The sequence below is a fragment of the Anas acuta genome, chromosome 1 (assembly GCF_963932015.1).
Source record: "Anas acuta chromosome 1, bAnaAcu1.1, whole genome shotgun sequence".
NCBI classification, from domain to species: Eukaryota; Metazoa; Chordata; class Aves; order Anseriformes; family Anatidae; genus Anas; species Anas acuta.
Genome location: NC_088979.1, coordinates 14,138,658 through 14,150,474, shown reverse-complemented (window position 1 = coordinate 14,150,474; position 11,817 = coordinate 14,138,658). Strand labels below are relative to the sequence as shown.

Genomic DNA, 11,817 nt, shown 5'->3' with positions numbered 1-11,817 from the left:
TTAACAGTGAAAAAAAATTAAATATTATTTTTAACTTCTAAGCTCTGTTCTGTGCAGAACAATGTTGTGACCACTATAAGAAAGGTCTCAAGGGATTACAACAGTAATTCAGAGTTTTTAGTGTAATTAACTTATCCACTCCCAGATTTAAACACTAAGTCACTAACTTTATGGTGCTGTTTATATGGAGCACTCCAGAGACAAATGAAACACTTCAGTTTGAGAAATAGAGCTGATAAAAACGGGCTTTGTTGACCTTCAGGCCATGCTTCAAGATCATTTTAAGAAAAGGTGGTCATAGAAAAGGTTTGTGATTTTGACATATGTAGTAGCTGAGGAGGCTGTGCTTATCATGTTTCCCATACAGCATTTCTCATTCCTTCTTCTTCTTCAAAAAAAGCAAAAAAAAAAAAAAAAAAAATATATATATATATATATATATATATAAAATATTTGGAAGGGTCTGGCAAACATATTCAGGTTGAATTTCAAAAAAAAAAAAAAAAAGCAACAGTGTTGATCAAACCCTCCAATGTTTCATAGTTTCATTCATAGGTCCTTCCTGAAGTGTAAATCTATTCACTCTGGGGAAATGACATAAGAAAATCAGTCTGCTTTTCTATAATGGTGTTTGCCACAACAACAAAATGAATAAAAGAAAATATATATCAAAATAAATCAAAACATCAAAATGAATAAATGACAACAACACTATAATGTCAATACATTTCACAAGGCATATTGTCAAATGTTCTTACTGAAAAACTTGTGATACCATAGTAATATCAGGAAAAGCATCCTGAAATGATGTGATAATGTCTGACAGCAAAAGGGAATGAGTGAAGGTTATAGACAGAATAATACAAAGAAAATAGCAAAAGTTGCCAGAGAAAGTTAATGGAAGTTATATGCAAATGATATAAACCAAAGTCCTATAAATGTTCTGAAGGTAAAAAACACAAAAGGTTTTTATTAAACAGTGAGAATTAAGCATAATCATTACAATTAAAGAAGAGTATATTTGTTGGGTCACATAAAGGAAATTAGGAAGGGCAATAGAAAAGTGTGGACAATATTCTCCTGCCAACATTCAGACAAATCATGCAACTGATAAAGACTTTATTTCTGATGAATTTTCAGGTATTCACACAGACCTGATAGTGGAGACTTTTAGTAGTGAAGTCAGCAGCAGCAGCAAGTTGGCCTTGCAGAAAGCACACAGTCCTGCCTTCCCTTCAGGAACCCTTAATCCTGCCATCTGTGCCTCTCTCTTGGGCCCGAAGCAGCAGCACAAGGGAAGTTGCTGTAAAGAAACAAGTCCTGAGAACACGTTTCATTGGAGTAAGGAGGTAGGCCATAAATTTGGGGAAGTGGAAATGAGAAAGGAAGACAGTGGGAATAAATAGGCATGACAACCAGCTGACTAAACATGAAAACATCAGGGGAAAACCAAAATCAGTGTGGAGATGAATGGTGCTGGAGGTGAACTTCTGCCTCTTCTGAGAAAATGAAGGCTTGGAAGAAGTGAGAAATACTGTAGGCATAAAAACAGTGATGTGGTAGCCAGAGAAGCACTTCAAATTAATTGCTTGTTGTAGGGTCATGCCATAAGAGAACCAGATTGTCTTCGGGGAGCATTCCGCTGATTGGCTTTTCAGGGTCATCATTTTGGTTCTTGCTACTTGCTGGCCACACAGTTCTTTACAGTATCAACAGGATAAGATACTTGTTTGAGAAATATTCCTACACAGAGCAAGTATGATATGTATCACACTATTGAACCTCCTGAACATACATAGAGGTGTCTACGTGACATCCAAGTTTTAAGAAGTTAGCTATTATCACAGTACAATAATTCTTTTTTTTTACATATATATATATTTAAAAAATGGAAAAGAAAAATGACAAATTTATTACTATTCCTTAAAGAACAAAAGGCAGATTTCCAAAGTAGTCTATCACCCAGTAATGTTTTGCCAAGAATAAACCAAAGCATACACACCGCACTGAATAAAGTTTATTTGAAGCCACTGCTTCTATAAACTTGCCCTGTATGATTTCTGATGTTAGCTTTCTGACCACTGCAGTAATTTCAAAAAGTTGTGTTTTTCCTCCCCCATAAACTGTCCTGTTTAGTCTGGGAATATTTTGAAAGCAAAACAACAAAAGGAACTATTACACAGTGATAAGAGTTTATGAAAAAGATGTCTTTTCAGAGAGTTTATGAAAAAGATCTTTTCAGAGAAGTGTGTTCCAGTATCAGAGCACAAGTAAGCATGTAACAGTGTACATTTCTCTACAAATCAAAAATATACTGATTCTCCTCAAAGTCCCACAGACTACTCCTAGGCTAATTTAGTCTCAGTATCTTTTAACACAATTTTCTTTTCTGAGATTGTTATATAACGCAAAATTTACCAATGTGGGTGGGTGTGTACGTATTTGAATCAGTAATAGCTTTATGAAGCTGTGCAGGTTCCTTCACCGACCCAGCATTTTACACAAAAAGCCAGTCAGCTAGTAGCTGCTGACAGATCCTCGGTTTAAGTAATTTGGGCTGGATTGTATTAGAAGCAAAAGATGCCCCATTTTTTCAAATACTTTGTTCTAAAAGCCTTTTGCTTTCTCTGGTGTATAGTAGAGGGTACTCTGGAGGTCCTGTAACATAAGGTGCTTTACAATGCCATGGTTTCTTTACTACTGAACCATGGAAGATGTACCGGTGTGAGCAGCGGGGCTTTGAGGAATTGGGGCAGAGCTTACCTCTGAAATTGACAATGAGAGGGAGGGTGAAAGATAACAGAAAGACTATCCCGGGGACACGGCAAGTAAGGAAAACTTGTCCTGCTCACTGCCCCCAGACAGCGACCACCCAACCTGCCTGCCCTGTGCCCGGGGACCGGAGAAGCGTGAGGAGGGGGCACCTTCGAGTGGGGGGACGGGGAGGAGAGGTGGGGGGCAGCCGGGGAGCGGGCCCGAGGAGAGGGGAGAGGGGCGAGGGGCCGGCGGGCGATGGGAGGGACAGGACGGGCGGAGCAGAGGAGGGGCCAGGGCGCCGGCAGAGCGGCTGGGAAAAGCCGCGGGGGGACCGGCGGCGGGCGGCCCCCGGGGGGAGGCAGCGCGGAGCAGCCCCACAGAGGAGGAGAACGGGGGAGAAGAGAGGGGGGGACAGCCACGGGGAGGGGCGGGCCCGGGCACCGCAGCCCCCGGCGGTAAGGGCAGGGGGAGCAACAAGGCGGGGGTCCAGTGAGGGGAGTGTCACATAGACTGGCGCTGAGTGGCTTCTCCCCTCCGCAGGGCAAAGGCGTCCCCGTCCCCGACGGCGGGAAGGCTTTGCGGTGGTGCTGGTGATGGAGGGGGGCCGGGGCTGAGCTGCCCCCCCTCGGAAGGCAGCGCCATGTGAGCGGCAGCCGCCGTCCGGGATGTGAGGAGCCGCCCGGCCCCGCTGCATCGCCCCGGGAGGCTCCCTCGTTCCCTCCCCCCCGAGGGCCTCCGCGCCGGAGGCTGAGCGGCGGGCAGCATGACCGAGGTGAAGGCCAAGGAGCCCGGAGCGCCTTCGTCCGCCCGAGACGGGGCGGTCCTGCTGCAGGGCCACCCCGGCCGCGGAGAAGCGGAGGCCATCGACATCGCCCTGGACGGGCTGCTCTACCCCAGGAGCAGCGACGAGGAGGAGGAGGACGACGAGGAGGAGGAGGAAGAGGAGGAGGAAGAGCGGCGGCGGCAGCAACGGCAGCCGGGGGAGGAGGACCGGGACTCCCTCTCGTACCGGCCGGGGAGCGGCTCCCTCCCTGATAAGGACGCCCTGGACAGCGTCCTGGACACCTTCCTGACCCCCGCGGCTCATGCCTGGTCCTTCTTGGGGCCGGAGGTCCCGGAGGCTCCCGGCGCCCCCATGAGCCGCGGCCCGGAGCCGAAATCGGCCGAAAGCGCTGCGGGGGCTCCGGCTGCCAGCCCCCCGCAGCCTCCTCCGCGGCTCTGGCCGGGGGGGGACGCCCTGGCGGCCGCCCTTAAACCGCCCCCGGGCACTGAGGGTCCCGCCGCGACCCCCCGGGGCAAAGCCCCCGGGCTGGGGGCGCTGCCCCCCCAGGAGCGGCCCTTCCCCGCCGGCAGCCGCCGGCCGGAGCAGGGCTTAGGCTCCGGGGGGAGCCTGGCCTCGGCCCCGGCGGCCTCCCCGACGGCGGCGGAGCACGAACCGGGAGCGGCACCGGGACCGTGCCCGGGGCAGGACTACCTGCATGTGCCCATCCTGCCGCTCAACTCTGCCTACCTGGCCTCCCGCACCAGGCAGCTGCTGGACGTGGAGGCTGCGTACGAGGCCAGCGCCTTCGGGCCCCGCACCTCGCCCTCCGCCCCCGCCCCGGATTTCGCGGATTACGGCTACCCGCCGGCCGACGGCAAGGAGGGACCCTTCGCCTACGGCGACCTCCAGCCCGCTCTGAAGATCAAGGAGGAGGCCGTCGGGCTGCCCGCTCCGTACCTGGGAGGCAAGGCAGCCTCCGCCGACTACCTGCAGCCCCCCCGAGCCGCCCAGGAGTCCTCGCTGGAGTGCGTCCTCTACAAGACCGAAGCCTCCTCCCTGCTGCCCGCTGCCTACGGGCCGCCGGTGCCGCCCGACAGCCTCCCCTCCACCTCGGCCTCCGCCGCGCCGCCGGGCCTCTACCCGCCGCTGGGCCTCAACGGGCACCAACCCCTGGGCTTCCCGGCGGCCGTGCTGAAGGAGGGCTTGCCCCAGCTCTGCCCGCCCTACCTCGGCTATGTGCGGTAAGGGCGGCCGGCGGCGGGAGGCCGGCGGCACCGCAGGGGGTGGGGGGCGCTGCCCCCCGACGGCGCTCTCGGAAGGGGGTCGAAGGGACGGCCCGGGGAGGAACGGGGACAAAACGGCACTCAGCGGAGCCCCGCTGGAGATTTTAGACGGCCGCCGTGGCCGCACGTCTAATTTGGGGCTGTCTGGGCGCGCTGGGGTGTCCCGGTCCTGGTGGGAACGCACCCAAGGTTTTAATTTTGCAGCTGATGCTCATCTGGGCACGGTTACTCTCCGAGAGAAGCGGCATTTTTGTTATGATTGCTTCATACTGTGCAATATAGTAACCAGCTCCACAGAAGGGAGGAGCAGTAGGTTCACCTCTCTTAATTGACAGGTGGTCAGTATCTATAAATACCTAAATAATCTTCAGAACATTATTGCTGGTTTGGGAAAAAGCAGTTAAATACACCTAAAAAACCCTGAAACATTTTAAATATCTATATTAATTTACTACGATGAACACGGCTTACTATGATGCCAAGGTGTTACTTAGAAATATTTGCAAAAATAACTATCGTTTTCATAGAAACATATGGATTTTTATAAACATAATAATTAGCTAGATTAGCCTGTTTTTATTTATTTATTTATTATTTATTTTTTCTTGGTAAGAAATACAGAAGTACTCATCACCTCAATGTGCTCATCAGAATTAGGTACTGAGCAGAACGCTGCGACTGAACAGGAGGCAACAAACCAATTATTAACGATTTTTCTAGCTGAGATAAAGCTTGGTTATTTCCCACGTGAAGGGGGGCTTTTGAAATTCAATTGACTTCTATTTGATTCTGTCTCTGTACCATTCGGTGTTCAGGAAAATATATAAATCAGCATGACTTTACTCACATGACTTGTTGATCAGAGGAAGATGAACATTTTGATAAAGAGTTTCCTAGAATGTCCCCTTTTTATCTAAAATGGGTTAAGATGCTACTATGCTTTTTGATCACTACTTGCCTTTTTAATGACCAGGCATACGTTGCTAATGTGCCTTTTATCCTAGTGTAGAGAAACCCTCAAGCTGAAAGGCAATCCTGCCTTTTTTTTTTCTTGTCCTAAGATGTAAAAAGGAGGCTGTTAATATAAAGCTCACTAATACAGGTAAGTAGCTAACCGTTGAAAATCTGGATATTTCATTTCTCTTCTTTTTCTTTTGAAGGCCAGATACAGAATCCAGCCAAAGTTCTCAATACAGTTTTGAATCTCTACCCCAGAAGATTTGTCTCATCTGCGGTGATGAGGCTTCTGGTTGCCACTATGGAGTACTTACCTGTGGAAGTTGTAAAGTCTTCTTTAAAAGGGCAATGGAAGGTACTATATCATGCCATTGTTCCTCATTATTTGAAATATATCTTCCTAGGCACTGCAAAGAACATACCCTTTACTTATTGCTGATCTGTGAGCATGATCACTGTAGTCATACTTTTTTTTTTTTTTTTGGCAACTCTAAGTATGATGGTGAATACTAACTAAAATATTTCATTATTAACTTTACTAGTATTATTTGTTGTACTTTCACTGGTTGCTATTTATTATTGTTCATCTTTTAATCTTTCTCAGTAAGCAAAGTTTCATCAAGATCTTGGGAAATACAGAACTTGTTTTAGAAAGTGTGAATACTATTTAAATGAAAATTTTGTGGGTATGACCTAATCATATGCAGATAGGAATTTATTTTGGCTTCAATCTTTTTTTTTTCTTTTTTTTTTGAAGTTATATGTAATTTTTCTTGCTTGCAAAATGCAGAATTTGGCTGCCTGAGCTTTATGGAACTAATTCAGGTTGCACTGAACTATTTCAAGTCAAATGGGTTTAACTTTTTTTTCCAGACAGATATTGAGTTACAAAGCCAAACTTCAGGTATTACAAATCAGTAAAAATACTTTTTTTATTTTTTTTTCTTTTGGAATTATATTATGCCTTGTCCATATATACCCACTGAGATTTTAAATACAGGAGCAGATTGCTTTATGTACTTCAGATGATGAAGCAGTAAAACAAATCCGAGTAAAAGAAAAAACATTTTATTCTTTGTCTACTTTTCTCACAATTCTTATCTGTCAGAACTTGGACATTAAAGTTTCTGTTCCATACTCTTAACAAAACCATTGTTGCACTGTGTAGAAGAAACTTAAAAGAAGAAATTGCATCATGTTTTCTTGTTGTGATATATAGTTTATTCAATGCTATAGAGTTTATTGCTCTTCAGATGAAAAGGGGAATAACGGAAAATTAAAAGCTCAGCAAAATACTTTAGTTAGAATTGTTTCAGTATGCTGTTTCTTTCAATTTTAAGCATATGCTCAAGTATGCTTGCTTTATCAGACTATATATCTTCAAATTGAGACCACTAGACTAGATGTGCCAGATGAACTAATTAGCTTTGTTAGTGCCACATTTTCTCTAATACATTTAATAGTATTCATGAAAAAAAAAAACAATTAAAACATATTTGTTAGGCTGCAATACAGAAAAACACTTAGCTTTTAAGTTACAAGGCATATGTTTGTTTCACTGACTTTGTTGTCTCTTGGTTTGGCTTCACATTCTTTGCTTTTGGTTGTTGTACTACATCAGACATACTCTTAAAAAGTCAGGAAGCTGAAGTTTTAAGAAAAAGTGTAGTGTAATTTATGAATGCCATATTTTAAGAGAAGGTTTATTTATTCACTTTTCAACAGTAGTATTTATTTTTTAATTTTGTATTTTAATTTGATTCTGTAACTTTTGAAGTTCATCTTTTTCCTAAACTTGTATTTGTGCAGTAGGTGAACCTACTCAAAAACATATCCAATTACTGTTCAGCATATATACTTTATTTAATGCTAAATTATCATTTATTAGCAGGCTTATAAACTGTTACTAGGGATTTTTTCAGGCTGTTTTCACTGGGTATTTATGCAAAAGCTGTATTAGCAGAATATTACTGATTCATTTAGAAATACACAGAGAAATAAGAGGTCAATACAGTTACACAAACAAAAAACTTGTGTTTTTCATAGCATCTTCATACTTACCATTTTTTAAATGATTCCAAACACTGTGAGTGTGGTGAAGAAGTGTTTAGTTTTTTCTTTAGGAAGAGTATTTAAAGAATTGATAACTACCCCAGAGAGCTGGACTATGACAAGAAAAACTACAGATTAGTACTTTTTAAGTTTTATGGAGAAGAATGACAGAAATGACCAATATGGACATGAGCAACATGAACAAATGTAGTTACCTAATTTTACATAGAAGGCGCAAGTGTAAAGAGAGTTCTTTAAAAAGATGGACTTCCTTATTTTAACTGAAGCAGAGGATAAAATTATTAGCTTTGAAAAGGATAGATATCCAGTTTCATTTAAACTTAAAGTATTTTTTCACTTATTACTTGTCAGAAATAAAGGTGACAAACTACTCTCTTGTAAAAAGAAAAATAATATTTTTTGTAGATACCAGAGAAAGCAGTGTTTAAAGATTCACACATTTTACTGAGAATTTTTCTTATGTAAAGTGTCCCCTTGCCCATCATTTCTTTGAGTGGGAATGCATTACTTCTTAAATTTTGAATACTACTCCATTTTTTCCCCAATATTATTCATGCAAATGAGTGCAAATTCATAATCATAAGTCTACTTTTCATATACTTTCCATAAAGTCCTGATCACCATGAGAAATTAAAACGTGGCTGAAAATAGAAGGTATTGCTACTACTTGGATTTTCTATATTTAGATTTCTCTCTCATATGTTATAAAGTTTTCAAGTGCATACATAACAAGGGACATAATACAGCAGTACTGACTTTGTTGGAATATGCCTATTTTCTATTTTAATTACTTCTGTAATTTTAGGTATGTCGGCAGTTTCAAATCTAGCAGCCAACATATATATATATATATATATTTTTTTTTTCACAGAAACCAGCATTCATACACTTTATTTATTTATTTTTATTTCTATTTTTTTTTACTCACCCCTAGTGCGTGGAAAATACAGTATTAATTAAATGCTTTCTTTGAGGTAGAATGGACCATTTTGCTATCCAGAAAATTCCATTTTCTATCACTACTCTTTCTGAAATATAATCAGAGCACAATTCAAATCCTCATTCTGAATTTGAAACTGTACAGGTAAATCTAAAAGTTTCTATACTAAGTATGATTTAACCATACATTTGAATAGAACTAGGCGGTATCTGTACAGTGTAACAGTGGACCAGAACTGTGTGAGGATCACTAAGATGAAAGCTTATATTTAGAATTAAATTATTTTACAACACTGGCAATGAATTCTTAGCTATGTATGGTTTGGTAGATATTTTGTCGTTTGGGTTCCTGGCTAACAATATGTGCCTATACATATAAAGAAAAAGATGCTTTTTATTCCATAAGTATATTTTACTCTAAGCAGAATCCTAAGACATTAACTAAAACTGCAAATCTTTTTTTCTTTCTTTTTCTTTCTTTTTTTTTTTTTTGGGGGGGGGGGGAGGTGGGAGGAGGGAACTGTACTAAAATGAATATAAAAAAAAAACAAAACTTTGTGCTAGAGGTGAGAAGGAGAAAATGCAGGTAAGGGATAAAAATACTGACTTTTTAGGAAATATTTATTTGCATGAAGAGGTTATATGCTCTTAGTTGGTTACCTACAAAGAACTGATTTACCAATCCACTGATTCAACTATTGTAAAAATTGCAAGGCTTTTTAAAAAATACTCAAAGATCTTTATTTACCATGGAAATAATAGAAGTTTCCATTATTTACATTCAGTTAAGAAATTTTAAAATACAAAATTGGATTCAGTATGTAGATGGGTTAGTACTGTTCATGTCTGTGAGCTGAAAATTAACGGCAGTTTGGAGTTACCAACCAAAGAATATTCAGAAATAAAGTTTAAAATGTTTTAAAAATTACAGAATTTCCACATTTGCAAAGTAATATGCTGTTGATGGTCAGGCATTTTGTAAGTGCTACCAATATATCTAATACAAGGTCACAAAAAACAGATAAAATATTGCCAGTAGAGTTGAGGAGAATGAAATTTAGGAAGTCAACTCATAGCTTTAAATTACCATACAGTCATAAATAAATATGTATCTTATAATAGTATTTTATAAGATACAGTATCTTATAAGCTAAAGTATCTTATAAGATAACATAAATAATATCTTATAAGGGTATCTTCACATAAAATCATGCAAGGCAACTGTGATCATCTCTTACTTTGCAGCTGGCTGTGTAACACACGACAGTGAAATTTCTGTCCTGGAGAGGAACCCCCCTACCTATAGAGTTGTGGGTTCCTGGTGTTACATTATCACTAATGCATCATTTCTTGGTGGCTTGCATTCTTGAAAGTGTATCCAGGGTAGTTCTACTGATGAAAAACAAAAGTCACCTAGAACCAGAAAACACCTTGAAGTGCTGTTTCCTATATAAAGTCCCACTTTTATTTTTTGTTTTATATTTATAAAAGCATATGCCTTCCTTTGCCCCTTGTTTGTGTTACCTCGACATGTAATGACAAGTGGTTCTGTGAACCTGAAGAGTTTGGGGCTGACATAAATACATGATATTGCAGCATATGTGTCAAGAAATAACTCTTGGTTTGTTCAAATATCTGGGACCCTATTATTAAGTTGATCTAATTAATATATAGGAAATTTCTAGTTTTAGTATGTGCTTTAATTTCAAGGTAACAGCACCGGACAAATAATAATATCAGGGAACAAGCTCAACAACAACAGCAGCAGCACTTAACTGATGACATGTGGACATTTATTTTCTCTGAGACCTACGTCTGGCAAACCCTGTGGGTTAGAAAGTAGTTTCCATGAGAGTTTTCACTGTCTGTGTATGTAGGTGGAGGAAGGTGTTGAACTAAGCATGAGCTACGCCTGTGCAGTGAAAAGGCGGAGCATTGTTTCAGCCAGCCTTTCTGATAAAGTTTATCTGACTTGTGTTACGTATAAGCAGTTTATGATGACAGTGTGATTCGCTACTTACGTAGTGAAATACTCTGCGTGAAGATTGCCACAAGTGTACTCTTACATAGCTTAAAGATGTTACATGGCACAGCACACCAAACACTGATTGAAAAAATATCTACTGATAGGAAAGACAGTGAAATGCCATAATATAGAGACCTTTTCATCTATGAAATTGATAAAGCAGCTGTAAAATGTTTCCCGTTCTCCTAACTCCACAGCAATTTTCTGTTTTTAATCCCACTTTCTGTGTTCTTGGGATCAGAATTTGGTACGGTGTGTACCATAAACCTGATAGTCATTAAAGTTTCATGAAGCAGACAAAGCATCATACTGCAAGTTGAGAGATGAAAATGTTTTTCACTTAGTATATTTAATGTTATTAAAGCTGTTTTATTTTGTACATGACCAAAAAGTGTTAATGTACAGTAAACTTAAGTATATTTCCAAATTCAAATATATGAAGTTACCTCTGTGAAGGTCCTAAAATTCAACTGGGAAGTCTCACTTCTGTGAGAGCAAAGAATTTACGTTACAAAAAGGGAAAGAAGATCTATGCAGATACATAATTGTGTATCATATTTCTAACTTACAAAAAGTATTGTTGCTCAGCCATTTGACAAACATTAATTTGTCAATTTGATTGTGGCACAACAATGGAGTGAGCAAGGATAACATTCATTCTTGTGCTTTGGGTGTAGTGCTAATGCTGGGCTTCTTACTGCTCTCTTAGTGACTGTACTGATTTCCTGGTAGAGATGTGTTAGAACATAGTTGCAGAAATGTGAATTACCAAAATTTTTGGCTTAATGTTATATAGTGTGTTTAGAAACTGTATTGAATATTGAATTAAACATCTTTTCAGGTGGATTAGAAGTTATTTCAGGTGGTGTAGGTCTGCTTGCTTTACAGAGCACCAGCAGCTGAGTGCTTAGCATTGCTGATTGCTCCAACTTCAGATATTCAGAATGGGAGTAACCTGAGCCGTGCATCTCAAGTTCCTTCTATAGCAGGTGGAGAGAAACAGGAACTTCTGGGAAGTA

The 11,817-nt window shown here is 41.2% G+C and overlaps 1 protein-coding gene across 2 annotated transcripts in view; it reads left to right on the top strand.

The window, feature by feature from the left end:
- Positions 1–3,108: 3,108 nt before the first annotated feature.
- The window catches only part of PGR (progesterone receptor), a 42,668-nt gene continuing 33,959 nt past the window's right edge, over positions 3,109–11,817 (top strand). The window contains exons 1-2 of one of the 2 annotated variants that reach the window (XM_068669863.1): positions 3,109–4,761; positions 5,964–6,115. In XM_068669863.1, the coding sequence (XP_068525964.1) occupies positions 3,521–4,761; positions 5,964–6,115 (1,393 nt within the window). In that variant the 5' untranslated portion in view covers positions 3,109–3,520. The remainder of the gene's footprint in view (positions 4,762–5,963; positions 6,116–11,817) is intronic. The other variant, XM_068669854.1, reaches the window with a different exon arrangement.